Below are 23,962 nucleotides of genomic sequence, written 5' to 3'. Positions count from 1 at the left end.
CTGAGGAGTCCCTCTGGTTAGTTATTGGGACAGGACCAGAACCCCAGTCTTTCAAGGCCTAACCTGACCTGTAGCTTCTGTAAGACTGGCCCTTTATGTGTATAATAAGATGGCCTGTTTATGGCTGGCAAATTGTGGATCTGAGGAAGTACTCCATGAGGGATATTATTTCTCTCTACATGTGACTAAAAGAAGGGGAAAGGGCACATATTTGGAGAACAGCTAAGAATGATCTAATATGAACACAGAGTGAAATACAAAACCCAAAAGAGAGACTAGTTTCTACCTTTAGCACAAATTATAAGCCAAAGCACTTAGTCTTTTGAGAATTCTTTAACTACTGCAGAACCATTTCATGTTTAAGCCCATCCCCATTCACACATCTGTCAATTCTTAATAAAGGTAATTATATACAGGCAGTAGCTGAGTAGCCAGTAGACATGCTTATCTGGATTTATTTCCAATCTAATCTTTACACCAACTGCCCACATAAGTGTGTTTAAGGGCCAAGTATCTAGTGTTGGTTACTTTCTGGTTGGGCTATATCTGAGAGCTGTAGATCTTCTGAAGTCAATGCAGCACAGCTATGGACTGCAATGATTTGTGGCTCTGGGGTTGTAAATAAATAGGCGGAATGCCTTAGAACACTTTGGCTTCATCTGAAAGTCCTAAACTGGAACGAGAACCAGAGAACTACAGTCTGGTAGTTCTGTAATGCTTCATCAGTGTGTGACCTTGGGAGTCATTTAACTTTGCTGTACCTCTGTTTTGCTCTTTATAATAGGAAACTCATGCAGATGTCATATAACATTACTGAAGTGCTCTGGACACTCAGGAAGATACTCTATGAAGACCTTTTAAAGCCCCTCCCCTAGATCCAAAGGGAGGGGAATGCCAAACATAAATAATTAGGGACTTTAATTTCATATAACTTACCTATATCGCTCTTCCTGTAAGGCCTGTATTATTAAGGAATAGTCCCTCTGATAATGTTCCTTGAGAGTTTCAAAGGATTCCTCTAGCCTGGCCTGGGTTTCCCGGATCTCCTGGATCTCGTGGAGTAGTGCATCAAATCCTGAGCTCTGCATGTCCAGGGTGTTTGTTTTGGAGCTAGATGCTCCTACAGCGATGCCTCCGGTAGTGCTGTTGGCCCCCACTGAGCCTGAAGTGGCACTAGAACAATCTTCCTCACTACCATATTTTGGGCTGGACTGAAAGTTTGAAATCACTCCCAAAGCCTTCCCCCCATCATCCACTTGCCCTTCCTCTAAAGAGTCCTTCAGGTTGGGGATGTTGTCTGCACTGCCAAATTTATTCCGAATTAGCGAAGCAATCTCTCTGGGCTTGGAGACCACGGCCCCTGCTGCTGAATGGGTCGCCTGGGAGAAGCTGGAAAGTCCGCCTTTGACACTGTCCACCACACCTTCACTGAAGCCAGTCACCTTGGCGCCCACATCCTTCAGACCCTGGTGCATGTCCCTGAAGACATCCTTGGGCTGCCGGGGGATCCCATTCTGCTCCACCTCTCGGAGCTTCCTGTGGTAGTGCTCAAGCTTCTTCTGCAGCTGAAGGATGGTTTGGGCAGATTTCTGGTTCTTCTTCTCAAAGACTTGCTTGATGCGGGCAGCCTGCTGCTTGTCTGCACTGTTGGCAAGCTTCAAGTACTCGGCAACATTGTCGTCCCGGGCTGTTTGTGCAATCTTGATCTGCTCTGTAAGCTTCAGGATCTTCTGCTGCAGGTGAGCAATAGCAGCCTTTGTGCGCTGAGGGTCTGGGGTGCCATCCACAGAGTCTGTGTGGATGCTGCCATCTGTGCTGGAGGCCACTGCACTGGAAGTCTGGGCAAGGCTGCTTACTTCCAACCGTTCGATCTAGCATCAAAAGAAGAGGTGGATGTTAGAAGAAGCCCAAGTGGACTACCTCTCCAGGGCCAAAATTTATTGAAAATTTACCTATTCTCAGATCTCAGCACAGATAGCTGACTTAATTCCCCATTGTACAAGCCCTGTCTCTCTCTTAGACACTGTCCTTATACAAAAATACTTTGCTTGTAGCAAAACAAATACATGAAAAAGAGATCTGCACAAGATATAAACTGAAAGTACTCTTACTTTGCGAGAGAATTTATTACAGTATTTCTCTAAATACCAAAGCTCCCCTAGTGGTTTAAAGCATGAGTTAGTTTCCAAGCATTCTTCACATGTACTTTTGTTTAGAAGCACATCGATGTAAAACAAGGTACCTCTGCATATTTTAGTATGCACACATCACAGTAATTACAACCCACACTCTCAAATTATGGTCATCCAGAAATTTTGATGAGAATAGTTTTTTACTGGCTAGATATAAAAATCCAGTAATTATCACAGTCTTTTTATGCAAATCATGTCAAGGGTAATGGAATCATTTTCTCTCTTCTAATATGGACACTTAATTGATAGACAGGTGGAGGCAAGAATGGGGAGGTAATGCTAGAAAAGTGGCAATAATGTATGTGGTCTACTCTTCAGAGTTAAAATCCCAAATCACAAGTAACTGTGATAACTTTGGGCAAGAAAATGTAAACACTCAGGGACAGAAGAGGCCAGTAATGAAACAAGTCAGCAACTAAGCTCAGGCACTTGAATGTTGTGAGTTCTACCCAGTAACAGGTTTTTATGAGGAAGGGACTCCAAGAACACACACACTGACTATCCTTTCATATGGTGAGCAACCAATCAGAGGAGTTGAAGCAAAAGACAAGCTGTTGAGACATGGCTTAGACTATTATACTTCCAAGCTGTTAGCTAAACCTCGGGAGACGTCAGGTTTACCCAACTCAAGAGAAAAAAATCTTTCAAGAGGGCGTCCCTGGGTGTGGCTTGTGGCAGTGACTAGAGAGGGGTCCATGCAAAAAGGCTTTACTGAACAGTAACAGAAATAAATAATAGATAAGTAATAATAAAATAAGAAATAAATAATAAACTAACCATTTCAGGGTAACAAAAATGTCCAGTACAAGTGTCAAATTACAAATTTACCATTCTGGAGATTAAGATTATACCCTTTTCCTTGGTTCCCATCCCTAATCTGGTACCAGTAGAAATTTGCTAGAAAGAACTGTATATAGATTAGCCTCATATTTTAAGAATCTGAATTACATTTTTGTGATGACAATAACATACCAAATCTGAAATATTCACAAAGTGCTGATAGTTAACTTGTCAGTCCCTAGACACATTCCCTGTTTTTCATTTTGCCTGTATCTCCTCAGTTTGCTGGCTGAGCAGGAATCAGGCTGATCTCTAACTCTCGAACACATTTAGTTCATCACTGGATTCAATATATTACCACTGATGTGAATAACAACAATCTCTTTTCTTTCTAGATGAACAAATGAGAAATACTGTGCACTTAGATAAAATCCAAAGATAATTCAAAACTGAAATGAATAGCAAAATGACATTATGCTCCACTAATGAAAAATAATCTGGACGAGAGACTAGCACAATAGCTGTTTTGTGTCACTTCCTCCATCTGCCCTGTTCATCTTCAGGTGCAAGCTAACAAGCAGAAAGGTCTGGAGGGAAGGCATGAACCAGAGTTCCAGACAACCAAGTTGCAATGGGAGCCCCTGGGAACCCATTCTCTTTAACGCCTTAGGTTCACTCTCTTAGGTTGTACAGAGTTCCTTGTGTGATTTTCTTTCTGAATGGGATTGCAGATCCCATAACTAGAGTATGTAATATGACCCTGCTTTGCACTTACTGCTTAGTAGCTCAAAATCTACCACAGCATAAAAGGAAAATGAGTATGAAATACCACTAGATCCAAGACTAACAAGCTTATACATGGTCTTGTTTTCTTAGGTTCTTTGTTATTCATTTGACTATCAACTTACATGAAATATGTTGCCTAAAGAAGTATATGCAGATATAGAAATCAAGTTTAACTATTACTCTTAGAGGGTAAAAACTGATCATACTGATGAAAAGATGGTTTCAGGACCAGAATCAAGGTTTGATTACATACCTAAGTTTGAAAAAAACAAAAGCACAACCAATGTTCAGTATAATTATTAACAAGTGATCCCAGCTTAGATGTGGTTTTATTTCCCTACACAGTAACTAAAGAAAGAAACCCAGACTGTCTTTCATTAGACTGTAGTCCTACCTGGGCTGTCCGGAGCCACGCTATGTCCTTCCAGTGCATGGCTCCCACTGAGAATCAGCAACATGCCTGCAAAAGAGCAGCTGGAGGAACCCGTGTCCTCAGCCTCCAGAGAAAACTAATCCACAGCTTCTGTGGGAGGGAAGTTAAACACCTGAAACCATGAATCACTGGATTACTCAGTCACTCCTCCCAATTTTGGTAGGCACTATCCTTAAATAGGAAGGGGAGAGACAGCAAAGGGAGAAACGAGGAGAGGAAGGGAGGGGAGGGGAAGAGAGAAAGAGAGCCAGAGGAGGAATGAGAAAGATACACTGACCTCAGAGCTATAGGAGAGGGGCTGTGAACACTCTCTTGGTATCTTCTGAGATATGTACAAAGTTCTTAGAGGCATGAACACTTAGCCCTGCAAAGATCTGACTTGGCTATGAGTTATGAATGCACCAACTGAAAAGTGGTTCTCTTTTCGATTAGTCTTTGCTGGAAGATTAGGCTATTCACATATAGAAATGTAAAATTAGATTAATACCTCATTCCAGACAAACTAAATTGCAAATGTGAAAAGCAAATTTTAATCTTTTAGAAGACAGTACTGGAAAATAGGGAAGGATTTTCTTAGACACGAATGAAAAGGCACAAATCAGAAAAACAGGATTATTGAATCTGGCTACATCTGTGTAGCAGTGAAACATGGCTGCTGGCATCCACTGCCTGGGCTCAAGTCTGACTTTGCTACTTACTAGCCATGTGACCTCAGGCAAGTTACTTAACCTTTGCATCCATCTCATCAACTATAAAATGGGGATGAGACTAATGCCCACTGCAGAAGGTTGTTTTGAGTATGAAATGAGTCAATAAACATAGAAGTACTCAAAATAGTACCAAACACAAAGTAAGCTGCTAGTACTGGCTATTACTTTACTTCCATGTGCTTCTTCTTAAAAATTCAAGTATTAAAAGACAGAATATATTTCCTTCCAAGATTTTTCACATTTCAGGCATAAATAAGGAAAATATGTATATATAGAGTCTGGACCAAAGAAATAATATAATTCAACACTACAGTACAAGTAGTGATAGTCATCTCTCTTTATAGTTGGTCTTGTGGCTAGGCAGCTGGCTACAGAATCTTCCAGTTCTCACAACAGCCTTACAGAGCCGACACTGTTTTCAGAAACTGACAAATGTACTGCCTGCCAGATGCCTCCTCCTACCTTATCCACAGCAGTTTGACAAGAGCAGGGCTTCCTGTAACCATATCCTGAAGGGATTTCATGTCTGATAATATTCACAGCGTAAAAGTCCTAGCCACTTATGGCTGAGGTAAAATTAATTTGTATAGGAAAAAAGCTAGGACCCAAACTCAGCAAATTAAACATATTTTGACTACTTACCACAAGCCAGACAATGTGCTACAGAGCTAGGGATGTGGTTGGGAGCCACAATTCACACCTAACTGTTGCTGTAACAAGCAGACTACACTGCTTTGTTAGCACTTCTCTCTCACCATTAACAATTCATTTGCCAGGCTTAAATTATCTATTAACTCATCTAAATTAATAGATTAGAAAACAGCCCAAGAGAAAATTTAAACAGCAATGCCTCAGAACACCAATCAGGAGTTGAGTGGAGCTATCTAGAGCACAGCATTTGAAAAAACTTTATGATGACTTACAATTTTCATTTCCAAACATGTTAAAGATCTACCTATTTCCTTTAAGTGGATGAAAGTGTCAGGACATGGCAGCACTCAGCTTTGAGAACAATCCTGTACAAAGGTAACATGGTGGAAAGAGCACTGACAAGAGTGAATGGACTTGGGTTCAAACTTGGCTTTGCCCCCTCACGAGCTGTGTGTTGTTGGGCCACCTGCTTGCTTTCTTTGAGCCTAAGTTTTCTCATGAATACAGTGTTTCATGTGTGTTGAATCAGATTATGCCTACCAAATATGGTAAGTATTCAAGAAGGTACCTTTCTCCATTCCTTATCTGGTTTACCATTTAAAATCCGAGTACATATTTGAAACTAGAGAAGATTCTGAAATCCTTGACATAACAGCACCATTTTCAATAAAAGCCAACAGCACTCTCCTGTTTCCTTAGTGTCATGAAGTCGCCCTTGTCTATGTTTTATAGAGTAGTGACTCTCTTTCAGGAAATCTCTGCACACTAAGTTATCCACATTTCTGAGAATTTGAGGATGACATTTTAGGGTAAAAGAAGGGGGTGGAGAGTATCAAAGTCTTTGAAATTAATCAGAAACAGAAGCTTGACTATTTTGGTTTTTCTGGAAATGGATCTTTTCCAAGGCCCATTTCACAGAATGGGTTGTCCAGCGGCCTGTGTGAATTGATGATGGGGCACCTGCACACCCCATCACACTGTTTTGCCAAAATTTTTACCTCAGAGACACAGATGACCATATTTTTTAACCAAATTGGGGTTGTGTAGTTCAATTTATATGACGTTCTGGGAAATTTCTGCTTAGAAAAATAAAACATATTATTGCTTATGTGGGGGCAACAGGATAAAATACTTTGTTGAGGGAGACCATCCCCCAAATCCAATACAAATTGTAATCCCTAGAGATCATAATTCTGGTCCTAAGAACCACACAGAAATCTACCTTCTAATCAATAAAAAACACGAAGATGCCCTGGTTGGTCTGAGCAAGTTGTCCTTTTGCTGCTAGGCAGATTGGTCAAGAAGTGAAACAGAGCGAAGAGTTCTGCCTTAGGACTTCTCCAGCTCTGAGTGTGAACTTCATGTCATCATCTCCTTGGGGCTTGCCTTTGCCATCTCCCCCACACCTCATCCTTAACAAAAAGAAAAGAAACCCATAGTCTATCAGCACTTTGTGCAGAAAGTATATCTCAACCATGAGTAGATTTTTCCCCCTCTCTGTCTCACTGTAGAAATGACACGCCCTTCCTGTCTCATAGTAAATGCAACTCTGCTGAGCAATTCTGTCCTGTGCAATTCTGACTCACATTTAGTTTGCTGTGCTGTGGGATGGAGAGGAGATCTCAAGTTGGGGTGATAGACAACAAAAATGGATTCAGTTTCACTAGACCACAGCTAGCCAGCTTTTTCTCTAAGCATTCCATTTTTTACTTTGGAGCTAAAATCAAGATTCAGCTAAAATAAGCTGTAAGTCACAAAATTTTTTCTCACTTAATAATTCTTGTGCAGCCTGGACTGTTTCCTATAAATTACAGGAATCATTTTTCCACATTTTTACACAGAACTTTGGTTACATGCAACAGCCTTTGGTTCTATGGGAATGTGCCTAGACCACCAGACAGAGGAGCAGTGGAGCCAAGTGAGCAACCAATTACCTCTGCTTTTTATACAATGCTCTGGGAAATTTCTGCTTAGAAAAATAAAACATATTATTGCTTAATTTTAAGAAGCCCGAAAAATCTTTGATATACAAGAAATAGTCACAGCAATAATCCTAGTCATTTCTGAATTTGGCACTGTATTCTAGTTTGTCTCAAATTTTTCTTTTCATCTAAAAACCACTTAAGGTCTGGCTTTTGTTCCTACTACCAGCACATTCAGGTCGATTCTCTACAAGGAACAGGTTTTAAAATAATTTCACGGGTGATAGTGCATATATGACAATGAATACAGAACATGTTCGCTGAAGTGTGAATTCTGATAGGGTCAGTTCACTAGGTTTGTAGCTCATGATCTACCACCATGTGCCTCAGCAAAATGACAAAAAGACTACATAATGGATCACTTGGGAATAACGTAAACCTTAAACCTAAACCCACATATGCTAAGAGCCACACCTGTAATTTGGTTCTCCTGACATGGCATGCTGTTTCATGGTCCCCAGCTTTTGCCCATCCATTCCCTGGGCCAGTCCAGGACACTCTTTTCTTTTTCTGACTAACTACTAGTTATCCTTCAAGACTCAGTTCAGGTGCAACTTCTTGCAGGAAATCTTTCCTGACCACCTCCCCCTTCCAGTTGGATTAATGGCTCTTCCTTTATTTTTCCTTGTATCTATACATACATCTCCATCACTGTCCTCACATTAGGTTGAAATGACTGTTTAGGGTATCTTGCCTTCACTGCCCCAAGTTTCTGAGAACAGGGATAAAATCACATTCATCTTTGCATTCCAAGAAGCTAGCACAGTGCTCTGTACAAAGAAGATACCTAGTAAATGTTTGTTTAATATAAATGTTAACCGGCATTTCCTTAACATGATCCTTCTAGATCTCACATGCCATGCAGCAACTAAGCCCATGTTACTTAGTGATATAACAAATACCAGAAATTTTAAAGAAAAAAAAGCTTCCAATAGGTGATACTGATCCCTCCAAGGCTGCTGAGGAAAAACTAGTGGGGTGATTATCTGTTTAGATTTTTCAAATTCTATTTGGTCTACCCTGCTCCACACTAACTGCAAAGATATCCATATGTGATCAGGGCTGCTCAGAATTGTTTTGTCACAGGAGGACTGATTTCCCAGCTTACATGAAAGATATTACTAAGGATTAGCACTGATAGGCCTGATGTTGGGACATAAGGATCCACGTTAGCCTGGGCAGATGATCTGTCCTTTTAACAAAACTGTGCATAACAAAACTCCCATGTACAGGGTCTATATAAGTGAGGGAGAGGGAGGGGGGGGGAGAGAGAGAGAGAGAGAGAGGGAGAGGGAGAGAGGGTGGGGGGGGAGGGAGAGAGAGAGAGGGAGAGAGAGAGAGAGAGAGAGAGAGAGAGAGGCTCTTAAGCCTGCCAGTGGCAGTAAGTACATACCTATCGATAATCACCTAAATGGTCTGAATGCACCAATCAAACGACATAGAGTCACTGAATGGATAAAAAACAAGACCTGTCTATATGCTGCCTACAAGAGACTCACTTCAAACCCAAAGACATACACAGATGAAAAGTAAAGTGATGGAAAAAGATATTACATGCAACTAATAGGGAGAAAAAAGCAGAAGCGGCAGTACTTGTATCAGACAACATAGACTTCAAAACAAAGAAAGTCACAACAAACAAAGAAGGACACTCCATAATGATAAAGGGGTCAGTACAACAAGAGGATATTAACTATTATAAATATCTATGCTCCCAACACAGGAGCACCTACATATGTGAAACAAATACTAACAGATTTAAAGGGGGAAATAGAATGCAATGCATTCATTCTAGGAGACTTCAACACTCCACTCATTCTGAAGGACAGATCAATCAGACAGAAAATAAGTAAGGACACACAGGCACTGAACAACACATTAGAACAGATGGACATCTGTAGAACAGACATCTACAGAACTCTACACCCAAAAGCAGCAGAATACACATTTTTCTCAAGTACACATGGAACATTTTCAAGAATGGATCATATACTAGGCCACAAAAAGAGCCTCAGTAAATTAAAAAAGATTGAGATTGTACCAACCAGTTTTTCAGACAACAAAGGTATGAAACCAGAAATAAATTACACAAAGAAAATGAAAAATCCCACAAACACATAGAGGCTTCACAACATGCTCCTAAATAACGAATGGATCAATGACCAAATTAAAAGAGAGATCAAGCAATATATGGAAACAAATGACAACAACAATTAAACACCACAAAATCTGTGGGACATAGCAAAGGCCATGCTAAGAGGGAAGTATATTGCAATACAGGATTACCTCAGAAAAGAAGAACAATCCCATATGAACAGTCTAAACTCACAATTAACAAAACTAGAAAAAGAACAAACGAGGCCCAAAGTCAGTAGAAGGAGGGACATTAATTAAAGATTAGAGCAGAAATAAATAAAATTGAGAAGAAAAAAACAATAGAATCAATGAAAGCAAGAGCTGGTTATTTGAGAAAATAAACAAAATAGATAAATCCCTAGCCAGACTTATCAAGAAAGAGTCTAAACACATAAACAGAATCAGAAATGAGAAAGGAAAAAGCATTAGGGACACCACAGAAATACAAAGAATTATAAGAGAATACAATGAAAAATTATATGCTAGCAAATTGGATAACCTAGAAGAAACGGACAACTTTCTAGAAAAATACAAGGTTCTAAGGCTCACCCAGGAAGAAACGGAACATCTGAACAGACCAATTACCAGCAACAAAACTGAATTGGTAATCAAAAAACTACCTAAGAACAAAACTCCTGGACCAGATGGCTTCACTGCCAAATTTTATCAAACACTTAGTGAAGACCTAATAACCACCCTCCTTAAAGTTTTCCAAAAGGTAAAAGAGGAGGGAATACTTCCAAACTCATTCTATGAGGCCAGCATCACTCTAATATCAAAACCAGGGAAAGACACCACAAAAAAAAGAAAATTACAGATCAATATCCTAGATGAACATAGATGCAAAAATACTCAAAATGTTAGCAAACCGAATTCAAAAATACATAAAAGATTATCCATCATGATCAAGTAGGATTTAGTCCAGGGATGCAAGGATGGTATAATATTAGAAAATCTACCAATATCATCCACCACATCAACAAAAAGGACAAAAAACACATGATCATCTCCATAGATGCCAAAAACGCATTTGACAAAATTCAACATCCATTCATGATAAAAACTCTCAACAAAATGGGTACAGAGGCAAGTACCTCAACATAACAAAGGCCATATATGACAAACCCACGGCCAACATCATACTTAACAGTGAGAAGCTGAAAGCCTTTCCTTTAAGACTGGGAACAAGACAAGGATGCCCACTCGCTCCACTTCTATTCAACATAGATCTGGAGGTCCTCGCCACGACAATCAGGCAACACAAAGAAATAAAAGGCATCCAGATTGGTAAAGAAGAAGTTAAACTGTCACTGTTTCCAGATGACATGATATTGTACATAAAAAACCCTAAAGAATCCACTTCAAAACTACTAGATCTAATATCTGAATTCAGCAAAGTTGTAGGATACAAAATTAATACACAGAAATCTGTTGCTTTCCTATACACTAACAATTAACTAGCAGAAAGAGAAATCAGGAAAACAATTCCATTCACAATTGCATCAAAAAGAATAGAATACAGAGGAATAAACCTAACCAAGGAAGTGAAAGACCTTTACCCTGAAAACTACAAGATACTCTTAAGAGAAATTAAAGAAGATACCAATGAATGGAAACACATCCTGTGCTCATGGGTAGGAAGAATTAATATTGTCAAAATGGCCATCCTGCCCACCTAAAGCAATCTACAGATTCAGTGCAATCCCTATCAAAACACCAATAGCATTCTTCAATGAACTAGAGCAAATCATTATAAAATTCATATGAAACCACAAAAGACCCCGAACAGCCAAAGTAAACCCGAGAAGGAAGACTAAAGCTGGGGGGATTGCACTCCCTGATTTCAAGCTCTACTAGAAGGCCACAGTAATCAAGACAATTTGGTACTGGCACAAGAACAGACCTATAGACCAATGCAACAGACTAGAGAGCCCAGATATAAACCCAAGCATATATGGTCAATTAATATATGATAAAGGAGTCATGGACATACAATGGGGAAATGACAGCCTCTTTAACAACTGGTATTAGCAAAACTGGATGGCTATATGCAAGATAATGAAACTGGATTACTGTCTATCCCCATACACAAAAGTAAACTTGAAATGGATCAAATACCTGAATGTTAGTCATGAAACCATAAAATTCTTGAAGACAACATAAGCAAAAATCTCCTGAATATAAACAAGAGCTACTTTCTCCTGAACGCACCTCTACGAGCAAGGAGACAAAAGCAAAAATGAACACATAGGATTACATCAAACTAAAACGCTTCTCTACAGCAAAGGACACCATCAACAGAACAAAAAGGTATCCTATAGTATGGGAGAATATATATTTGTAAATCATGTATCCAACAAGGGGTTAATATCCAAAATATATAAAGAACTCACAAGTCTCAACACCTAAAAAGCAAATAACCTGATTAAAAAATGGACGGAGGTTATAAACAGACACTTCTTCAAAGAAGAAATTTAGATGGCCAACAGGCACAAGAAAAGATGCTCCACATCACTAATTATCAGGGAAATGTAAATTAAAACCACAATGAGATATCATCTCACACCAGTTAGGATAGCCAGCATCAAAAAGACTAAGAACAACAAATGCTGGCAAGGATGAGGAGAAAGGGAACTCTCCTACACTGCTGTTGGGAATGTAAACTAGTTCAACCATTGTGGAAAGCAATATGGAGGTTCCTCAAAAAACTAAAACTAAAAATACCATTTGGCCTGGGAATTCCACTCCTAGGAATTTATCCAAAGAAAACAAGTTCTCAGATTCAAAAAGAGATATCCACCCCTATGTTTACTGCAGCACTATTTACAATAGCCAAGATATGGAAGCAACCTAAGTGTACATCAGTAGATGAATGGATAAAGAAGAGGTGGTACATATACACAATGGATTACTAGTCAGCCATAAAAACAAAGAAACAAATCCTGTCATTTGCAACAACATGGATCGAACTGGAGGGTATTATGCTCAGTGAAATAAGCCAGGCAGAGAAAGACAAGTACCAAATGATTTCCCTCATTTGAAGAATATAACAACGAAGCAAAACTGAAGGAACAAAACCACAGCAGAGTCACAAACTCCAAGAAGGGACTAGGGTTGCCAAAGGGGAAGGGTGGGGGAGAGCGGGTGGGGAGGGAGGGAGAAGGGAATTTAGGGGTATTATGATTAGTATACATGGTGTTAGGGGGATCATGGGGAATGCAGTGTAGCAGAGAGAAGACAAGTAGTGACTCTGTGGCATCTTACTAGAGTGATGGACAGTGACTACAGTGGGATATGGGGGGTACTCCATAATATGGGTGAATGTAGTAACTGCGTTGTTTTTCATGTGAAACCTTCATAAGAGTGTATATCAATAATACTTTAATGAAAAATTGTATTAAAAAAAGAAAAGAAGGAAGCTTTTAAGGATCCTGCCGTCCTAGTAGGGGTGGTGTAAGTAGTCAATAACATGTGTTGTTATGTTTCAGTATTATTTTTATAATCACAGATTCTCTGAACTAGGAAGAAATGTAAGAAGTCATCTGGTTAAGAAAATTTACTTTACAGCTAAGTAACAGGTTTTAAGAGAAAGATCTCTTCATGATAACTAAAACAACAAATAATGAGACATACATTGTTCAACTTAATCAGGGACTTTCAAATATCAATTCACATACGCCCAGTGGAAATATCCAAATAGAGATTTCATGCCTCCATGTTAAGAAAGTCGTATGAGGATATAGTGATAAACAGTTGGAATAGATGAACCAAATTTCCTTCTAACTCTTAAGATTTTAACTTTTGTTAAACAGAAACAGTGACCTAGGCTATGGATTATTAAAAATTGACACAAGACTTCAGAATGAAGAATGATTAATCTGAAGTGTACAAATTGGCTAATGCTAAAATTAGTTTCTATTTTCTGAGCAGGTGTTAACCAAAAACAGGAGGTGACACAGAAACATGTTTTTACTGCTGAAGATTTAAAAATACATATAAAATCAATGCACAGATAAGCTACTTTGTAAAAATGCCACCAAAGCGTTCTCCTTTACAAGTTAATCCTCTACAAATACTTTTATGACACCAGTCCCATTAAAACAAAAGATTTCTAAACCTCCACTTAATCCTATACAATTTCGATGAAATTCTAAAGCAATGAAAATTTGGAAAGCTCCATGCAGTCTGTGAAAATTTCGCTTTGCCTGACCTGGATATCATTAGGTAGATTGTAAAGAGTAAAGGCTCTAAGGAGGGCAGTCCAAACCAGGCATCTCCAACCCCACTTAAGGGCCTAATTCCTCTTCTTTGTCTTAAAATGGTCTTAAATATCATGTTTGCTGATGACTTGCAAATATCTACCTGAAGCTAATATGTCCCTTAACTCTACATTCACATTTAACTACTTACTCAATATTTCTACTTGCATGTCTAATGGTCATTTCAACTGAACCAAGTTCCTGATATTACCCCAAACCTGCTCTTTGTGCAGTCCTCCCTATCTCAGCCAGTGGCTGCTTCACTGATGCGTGCTTAGATCCAAAGGCTCGGCATCGTCTTTGACTCCTCTCCCCGACATTCCCTAGCCAGTTAACAACATTCATCATCACAACTGTTAAAACATATAGGACCATACTTACTATGTGCCAGGCATTGTTCTAACCGTTTTTTTTTTTGGTAGCATTAATCTACAATTACATGAGGAACATTATGTTTACCAGACTCTGCCATCACCAAGTCCCCCTGCCCGACAAAACCCATTACAGCCACTGTCCATCAGCAGAGTAAGATGCTGTAGAATCACTACTTGCCTTCACTGTGTTGCACAGCCCTCCCCATGCCCCCCCTACATTATACATGCTAATCATAATGAGCCCTTTCCCCCACAACCCCCCCTTATCCCTCCCTTCGCACCCATCCTCCCCAGTCCCTTTCCCTTTGGTAACTCTTAGTCGATTCTTGGGTTCTCTCAGTACGCTGCTGTTTTGTTCCTTCAGTTTTTCTTTGTTCTTATACTCCACATATGAGTGAAATCATTTGATACTTGTCGTTCTCTGCCTGGCTTATTTCACTTGAGCATAATACCCTTTAGCTCCATCCATGTTGTTGCAAATGGTAGGATTTGTTTTCTTCTTATGGCTGAATAATATTCCATTGTGTATATGTACCACATCTTCTTTATCCATTCATCTACTGATGGACACTTAGGTTGCTTCCATTTCTTGGCTATTGTAAATAGTGGTGCAATAACATAGGGGTGCATCTGTCTTTTTCAAACTGGAGTGCTGCATCCTTAGGGTAAATTCCTAGAAGTGGAATTCCTGAGGCAAATGGTAAGTCTATTTTGAGCATTTTGAGGAACCTCCATATTGCTTTCCACAATGGTTGAACTAATTTACATTCCCACCAGCAGTGTAGGAGGGTTCCCCTTTCTCCACAACCTTGCCAACATTGGTTGTTGTTTGTCTTTTGGATGGTGGCAATCCTTACTGGTGTGAGGTGATATCTCATTGTGGTTTTAATTTGCATTTCTCTAATGATTAGCGATGTGGAGCATCTTTTCATGTGTCTGTTGGCCATCTGAATTTCTTCTTTGGAGAAGTGTCCAGATCCTGTACTCATTTTTTAATTGGATTATTTGCTTTTTGTTTGTTGAGGCGTGTGAGCTCTTTATATATTTTTGATATCAACCCTTTATCGCCTCTGTCATTTATGAATATATTCTCCCATACTGTAGGATGCCTTTTTGTTCTATTGATGGTGTCCTTTGCTGTACAGAAGCCTTTTAGTTTGATATAGTCCCACTTGTTCATTTTTACTTTTGTTTCCCTTGCCCGGGGAGATAAGTTTATGAAGATGTCGCTCATGTTTATGTCCAAGAAATTTTTGCCTATGTTTTTTCTAAGAGTTTTATGGTTTCATGACTTACATTTAGGTCTTTGATCCATTTCGAATTTACTTTTGTGTATGGGGTTAGATAGCAATCCACTTTCATTCTCTTACATGTAGCTGTCCAGTTTTGCCAACACCAGCTGTTAAAAAGGCTGTCATTTCCCCATTGTATGTCCATGGCTCCTTTATTGTATATTAATTGACGATATATATGTTTGGGTTAATATCTGGAGTCTCTATTCTGTTCCACTGGTCTGTGGGTCTGTTCTTGTGCCAGTATCAAATTGTCTTGATTACTGTGGCTTTGTAGTAGAGCTTAAAGTTGGGGAGCATAATCCCCCTACTTTATTCTTCCTTCTCAGGATTGCTTTGTCCATTTGGAGTCTTTTGTGGTTCCATATGAATTTCAGAACTATTTGTTCCAGTTCATTGAAGAATGCTGTTGGTATTTTGATAGGGATTGCATTGAATCTGTAGATTGCTTTAGGCAGGATGGCCATTTTGACAATATTAATTCTTCCTAGCCAAGAGCATGGAATGAGTTTCCATTTGTTCGTGTCCTCTTTAACTTCTCGTAAGAGTGTCTTGTAGTTTTTAGGGTACAGGTCTTTCACTTCCTTGGTTAGGTTTCTTCCTAGGTATTTAATTCTTTTTGATACAATTGTGAATGGAATTGTTTTCCTGATTTCTCTTTCTATTAGTTCATCATTAGTGTATAGGAAAGCAACAGATTTCTGTGTATTAATTTTGTATCCTGCAACTTTGCTGAATTCAGATATTAGATCTAGTAGTTTTGGAATGGATTCTTTAGGGTTTTTTATGTACAATATCATGTCATCTGCAAATAGTGACAGTTTGACTTCTTCTTTACCAATCTGGATTCCCTGTATTTCTTTGTTTTGTCCGATTGCTGTGGCTAGGACCTCTAGTACTATGTTGAATAACAGTGGTGAGAGTGGGCATCCCTGTCTTCTTCCCGATATTAGAGGAAAAGCTTTCAGCTTCTCGCTGTTAAGTATGATGTTGGCTGTGGGTTTATCATATATGGGCTTTACTATGTTGAGGTACTTCCCCTCTCTACCCATTTTGTTGAGAGTTTTTATCATGAATGGATGTTGAATTTTGTCAAATGCTTTTTCAGCATCTATGGAGATGATCATGTGGTTTTTGTCCTTTTTGTTGATGTGGTGGATGATGTTTATGGATTTTCAAATGTTGTACCATCCTTGCATCCCTGAGATGAATCTCATTTGGTAAGGGTGTATGATCCTCTTGATGTACTTTTGAATTCGATTTGCTAATATTTTGTTTAGTATTTTTGCATCTCTGTTAATCAGGGATATTGGTCTATAATTTTCTGTTTTGGGTGGGGTCTTTGCCTGGTTTTGGTATTAGAGTGATGCTGGCTTTATAGAATGAGTTTGGCTGTATTCCCTCCTCTTCTCTTTTTGGAAAACTTTAAGGAGAATGGGTATTATGTCTTCTCTGTATGTCTGATAAAATTCCAAGATAAATCCATCTGGACAGGGGATTTTGCTCTTGGGTAATTTTTTGGTTACCAATTTAATTTCGTTGCTGGTAATTGGTCTGTTTAGATTTTCTGTTTCTTCCTTGGTCAGTCTTGGAAGGTTGTGTTTTTCTAGGAAGTTGTCCATTTCTTCTAGGTTTTCCAGCTTGTTAGAACATAGATTCTCATAGTATTCTCTAATAATCCTTTGTATTTCTGTGGGGTCTGTCGTGATTTTTTCCTTCTCATTTCTGATTTTGTTGATGTGTGTAGATTCTCTTTTTCTCTTAATAAGTCTGGCTAGGGGCTTATCTATTTTCTTTATTTTCTCGAAGAACCAGCTCTTGGTTTCATTGATTTTTTCTATTGTTTTATTCTTCTCAATTTTATTTATTTCTTCTCTGATCTTTATTATGTACCTCCTTCTGCTGACTTATGGCCTCATTTGTTCTTCTTTTTTACAATTTCAATAATTGTGACTTTAGACTATTCATTTGGGATTGTTCTTCCTTCTTTAAATAGGCCTGGATTGCTATATACTTTCCTCTTAGAACTGCCTTTGCTGTGTCCCACAGAAGTTGGGTCTTTGTGCTGCTGTTGTCATTTGTTTCCTATATTGCTTGATCTCTATTTTAATTTCGTCATTGATCCATTGATTATTCAGGAGCATGTTGTTAAGCCTCCATGTGTTTGTGAGCCTTCTTGTTTTCTCTATACAATTTATTTCTAGTTTTATACCTTTGTGGTCTGAGAAGTTGGTTGGTAGAATTTCAATTTTTTGCATTTACTGAGGCTCTTTTAGTGGCCTAGTATATGGTCTATTCTGGAAAATGTTCCATGTGCACTTGAGAAGAATGTGTATCCTGCTGCTTTTGGGTGTAGAGTTCTGTAGATGTCTATTAGGTCCATCTGTTCTAGTGTGTTGTTCAGTGCCTCTGTGTCCTTACTTATTTTCCATTTGGTGGATCTGTCCTTCGGAGTGAGTGGTGTGTTGAAGTCTCCTACAATGAATGCATCGCATTCTATTTCCTCCTTTAATTCTGTTAGTATTTGTTTCACATATGTTAGTGCTCCTGTATTGGGTGCATATATATTTATAATGGTTATACCTCTTGTTGGATTCATCCCTTTATCATTATGTAATGTCCTTTTTTATCTCTTGTTTTCTCTTTCTTTGTTACTTTCTTTGTTTTGAAGTCTATCTTGTCTGATACTAGTACTGCAACACCTGCTTTTTTCTCCCTATTGTTTGCATGAAATATCTTTTTCCATCCCTTGACTTTTAGTCTGTGTATGTCTTTGGGTTTGAGGTGAGTCTCTTGTAAGCACCATACAGATGGATCTTGCTTTTTTTTCCATTCTATTACTCTGTGTCTTTTCATTAGTGCATTCAGTCCATTTACATTTAGGGTGATTATTGAAAGATATGTACTTATTGTCATTGTAGGCTTTAGATCCATGCTTACCAAAGGTTCAAGGGTAGCTTCTTTACTACCTAACCGTCTAACTTAACTCGTTTATTAAGCTATTATAAACACAGTCTAATGATTCTTTATTTCTCTCCCTTCTTATTCCTCCTCCTCCATTCTTTATACGTTAGGTGTTTTATTCTGTACTCTTTTGTGTTTCCTTTGACTGCTATTGTGAGTAGTTGGTTTTATTTTTTTGCCTTTAGTTAGTATTTGGTTGGTCTGCTTTCTTTGCTGTGATTTTATTTTCTCTGGTGACATCCATTTAGCCTTAGGAGTGCTCCCATCTAGAGCAGTCCCTCTATAATACCCTGTAGAGGTAGTTTGTGGGAGCCAATTTCCCTCAACTTTTGCTTGTCTGGGAATTGTTTAATCCTTCCTTCATATTTAAATGATAATCGTGCTGGATACAGTATTCTTGGTTCAAGGCCCTTCTGTTTCATTGCATTAAATATATCATGCCATTCTCTTCTGGCCTGTAAGGTTTCTGTTGAGAAGTCTGATGATAGCTTGATGGGTTTTCCTTTGTAGGTGACCTTTTTTCTCTCTCTGGCTGTCTTTAATACTCTGTCCTTGTCCTTGATCTTTGCCATTTTAATTATTATGTGTCTTGGTGTTGTCTTCCTTGGTTCCCTTGTGTAGGGAGTTCTGTGGGCCTCAATGATCTGAGAGACTATTTCCCCCGCCGACCCAGTTTGGGGAAGTTTTCAGCAATTATTTCTTCAAAGACACTTTATATTCCTTTTCCTCTCTCTTCTTCTTCTGGTAGCCCTATAATGCGAATATTGTTCCATTTGGATTGGTCACACAGTTCTCTTAATATTCTTTCATTCCTGGAGATCCTTTTATCTCTCTCTGCCTCAGCTTCTCTGATTTCTATTCCATTAACAGCCTCCTGCACCTCATCCAGTCTGCTCTTAAGTCCCTCCAGAGATTGTTTTATTTCTGTATATTCTCCCTCCTAACTTGATCCTTTAGCTCTTGGATATTTCTCTGCAGGTCCATCATCATGGTTATGACCTTTATTTTGAATTCCTTTCCAGGAAGATTGGTTAAATCTATCTCCCCAGGCTCCCTCTCCGGGGTTGTCTGAGTAAGTCTGGTCTGTATCAAATTCTTCTGCCTTTTCATGGCGATAGAGGTAGTCATAGGCAGTTGGTGCATGTGTCAGCTGGGAGAAGAATGTTACACACATGGGGAGCAGCTTACGGTTTTATTTCCTGAGCCACCATGGGCGGGGCAGCCGTGAGCTCTGCTGGGGGAGGCAGGCACGCCGGGTGTGCTCTCCTGCGAGAACAGCGACCCTTCACGCCCTTTCCCAGCTTCTTCTGTTTGTGCTGGGCTGCTGCGTGCTGGCGGGACCTCTGCGTCAGGCTCGGGCAGCTGCGGAGGAGTCTCTGGGAGGTTGCTGTGGGCGCAGCCGCTCCTGGGCCACTCCATTGCTATGGCAGGGCCGAGCCGGAGGGTGAACACGCGGGAGGCTGTTTATAGCCATGAGGGGCTTCAGAGCTGCGCTGCTGCCCAGGGGTTTAGGGCGCTTGGAGCTCCCTGGGATTCCTAGCTGCTGGGCTCAGTGTGCCGGGACTATTCCGTCCAGCTGTGAGGCCCCTGTCCCTTTAAGACTTTCAAAAAGCACTCGCTTTTCTTTTCTCCCAGGGGACTGGCTGCGGGGACCCGGTTGCAGATCTTACTGTTCCGTTTCCCTAATATCCAGCACATCATGCACTGTGTGTCTGTGCTCCTGGTGCAGATGACTACGGCTGGGTATTTAGCAGTCCTGGGCTCCCACTCCCTCCCTGCTCTGACTCCTCTCCTCCTGCTGGTGGGCTGGGGTGGGGGGCGTGCTCGGGTCCGGCTGGGCCGCGGCTTGTATCTTACCCCCTTCGTGAGGTGCTGAGTTCTCGCAGATGTAGACATAGCTTGGCTGTTGTACTGTATCTTCTGGTCTCTCTTTTAGGATTAGTTTTATTTGCTGTTATTTTCAAATATATATATGGTTTTGGGAGATTTCTGCTGCCCTACTCACACTGCCATCTTGGCTCCTCCCTCCTCAATACTTTTTATGTTTAGTAAATTGTTTAATTCTTAGAGTGATGCTACAAGTGGATATTATTATTCTCTCTATTCTGTAGCTAAGGAAACTGAAGCATAAAGAATTTATGTCTAAGATCACAAGGTAAAGAAGTGGCTAAGCCAGTATTTGAACCTAGACTGGCTACAGTCGGTTGTTTTCCTCCATGAACACTACATCGGCCCAGCAAATGTTTTGGGCTCTACTTGCTAAAGATTGCAGAATCTGACCATTTCTCACTCAGTCTCCACTGCTGCCACCCCTGGTCTAAGCCACTATCAGCTCTTGCCTGGACTATGATAGTAGTCTCCTGTAACTGCAGTATTTCTATAATCATTTGCAGAACAACCAAAATCGTCCTTTTGAAACATAAATCAGACCACAACACTTTTTATACCTAAAACTTAGACCAGTGGCTCCCTATGTGAGTCAAAGTAAAAGCTGCCGTCTTTACCACGGCCTGAATGACCATGCCCTGGGCACCAGCACCTTGTCCGTACCTCCCCAACTGCATATCTTACTGCTCATCCTGTTACTACAATCCCACCAGCTATAAAGCCCACTCTGCTGTTCCTGGGATGTGCCACACATGCACCCATTTCATGGCTTTTCCACTTAGTGCTCCTTCTGCCTGGAATGTTTCTCCCCAGACACCCACATGGTTTCTTCCATCATCTCTGTTAGGGCTTTGCTCTAGTATTACCTTTACTATCAAGGGCTCCTCTGACACCCTATTTAAAATTGTAAACTTCACTGCTATTACAAACTCCCTATTCTCCAGCCTCGCTTCATTTTTCTCCATACCACTTTTTACCTCCTGACATATTTTTATATCCTTCATCAAAAACTAGAATGTAAGGTACATGTATGTAATTATTTTTGTGTTCTGTCCACTTGTTTCTCCAACACATAAACTGTGCATAGCACTTAGTAGCTGCTCAAACATTTGTTGAATAAATGAAAATACTTCCTAGTCACTTAATCTATTCAGAGAATATTTTAGGTACTGGACATTTGCAAATCTTTTTCATTACAATCTGAATTGTATTGTATTACCAAGAGGTCTTAACAAGGTTATTTATAACTTTGTGTTATAACAGGATCTTATTAAATTAGAGATTGACTTCTAATTCTCTTTGAAATATCATACCTTGATACATTAAAAATATTTTGTTCAAAAATCAGATATTTCTTTATTTAAAAAAGCTTAGAGTTGGTTTATACTTTTGCATAAACTGCACTAATATTGATTAGTATCCCCTCTCTTGTTTTATTCAAATATGAGTTAAATGCCCAACATTATCTTTTTCTATGTGAACTGTTTGAATACTTGTAGTATTGCCTCACTAGCCTGACTCCTCAGACATCTTCTGAGGCTACAAAAGCTGAAGGTTCAGTCTGGTTTATATGTAAACTTAATGATGTAATGACAGCGACAGCAGCAAAAGTAGTAACTGTTCTTCACTGTGAGCTTGGTGCTGCAGTAAGCATTCTGCTTATATTACTTTTCAAAACAACCTTAGGAAATACATACCACTGTAATCTCCATTTTACAGCTGAGGAAATTGAGTCAGGGGAAGTTAAGTAACTTGCCTAAGGTCAAACAGCCAATAAGCAGCAGGGCCAGGATTTTAACCCATAGGATTTGGCTTCAGAGTCTTTTTTCTCAACACTTCATTGCAGTGCTTCTCATAACAGGCATGATTACCACCACTTGAAGCATGAGAACGAGGAGGCACTGATGATCTCTATATAGTCAGACCCTGGATGGGGTGGGAACCCCATCTTTAGAATCACAGTTTGTTTCACACACACACACACACATACACATGTGTATGTATATGTGTATGTATCTTGCATGAACTGAGGTACTATAGGAGGTATGAAGCTGGCAGTGTCCAAAAGCAGCTTATATAATGGAAAGTGTAGGCAAAAGGTAATTTAACATTTCCAGGATCTTTTAAAGCTGATGACTCTCGACATATTAAAAAGAGAGTACACATAGCAGACACTTCCACAAACTTTATAGGTCTATCTCCTATATTCAACTGTACAAAAAAGCAGCTACATTCTCAAAATTAAGTACATATTCTAAGAAAGATAGTAGCCTGAAGTTTCCCTTGTCAAATATTTTATCTTTTTTTAATGAACAGAAACTTGATCAATTGAGAAGATTTTATTAAGCCTGTAAGAATGATCTGTTCCCTTTGTTTAAATAAACTTCTCTTAAGGTAATTTTTATTCAGTTGCAGATAACCCAGTAATGTTAGAACTATAGTCGTTCTATTGAAATATAATGTTCAGGTTTGCTTAGATTTTTCTCATTTGATATTTGTAATGACAAAGTATAATATATAAACCAACTTTCTCAAATAAAATCTAGTTTATACTTCTAAGTAATAATAGGTCAGCTAGTGACTAAAAAAAGGACTAAATAACCTCAAGACAAATGCTGGGCATAGAAGCCACAGGGCATAAATCTGAAAAGAAGTAAAAAGCTAACCTTTTCAAAGAATATTGCTTCTCTCTCACTTACCAACTTTACATTTCCCTGTGTGGCCCTGGAAGATGGCTGGTTAGCCAGAGACGGGTAAGATTCCTCAAGGGAGGAACAACCTAAGACAGGCACAGTCGCAGGGGGGCCATCAGGTGAGAAACTGGGGATCAACAGAGGTGAGGCTTAGAACCTCACCCCTCTGTTTTGAGAGAAATCTTCTGCATCTGTGGATGTTTTGTTGCCCTTGTCTAGCTTGGATTAATACTTAGTCTATAGGCACAGACCTGATCATCTACATTTGCTCTCTTACAGCACTAAATTATGTTTTCTACCTTTATCTGGCATCTACCTACCACTTCAGCATTTTATTAAAAAAAAAAAAAAAAAAGGGAAAAATGTGGGATTCACATATAAATCAAGTATAAAAATCAAATGAATAATATCTGACTTGATTGTTTATAGTTCATGATGCGTGATCAAAACTGAAAGTTTCTGTGATATGACTGCCCTTGCACTGTTCACCATGTAAGAACTTATTCACTATGTAAGACCTTGTTCATTCACCATGTAAGAACTTGTTCGTTATGCTTCAGAAGATTGAAGACTGTTGAGAGTTAGGCTTGGGGTTGATTAATGATTGTGTATTGAGTCCCCTATACAGAATTTTATTGTTGTTAACAACCATTTGATCAATAAATATGAGAGATGCCCTCTCAAAAAAAAAAGGACTAAATTAAACACATATATGAAGAATTAGCATAAATATGTGACTAGTTTGGATTTCAGAAGAAACAATTCCAACTGTTTTTTAAGTTTTTAAATGGAGGTATCCATAACTCCTAAAAGGAGTGAGAAA

At 39.3% G+C, this 23,962-nt stretch overlaps 1 protein-coding gene across 10 annotated transcripts in view; it reads right to left on the bottom strand.

The window, feature by feature from the left end:
• The window catches only part of TMCC1 (transmembrane and coiled-coil domain family 1), a 343,299-nt gene that overhangs the window by 24,993 nt on the left and 294,344 nt on the right, over positions 1 to 23,962 (bottom strand). For 9 of the 10 annotated variants that reach the window (XM_036911435.2, XM_057506354.1, XM_036911433.2 and 6 more), the window contains one exon: positions 937 to 1,871. In XM_036911435.2, coding sequence (XP_036767330.1) covers positions 937 to 1,871 — 935 coding nt within the window. Of the gene's footprint in view, positions 1 to 936; positions 1,872 to 4,152; positions 4,274 to 23,962 lie in introns of those variants that run through there. The other variant, XM_036911437.2, reaches the window with a different exon arrangement.

Source organism: Manis pentadactyla, chromosome 1 (assembly GCF_030020395.1).
Source record: "Manis pentadactyla isolate mManPen7 chromosome 1, mManPen7.hap1, whole genome shotgun sequence".
NCBI lineage: Eukaryota > Metazoa > Chordata > Mammalia > Pholidota > Manidae > Manis > Manis pentadactyla.
This window is presented reverse-complemented; position numbering and strand designations above follow the sequence as displayed.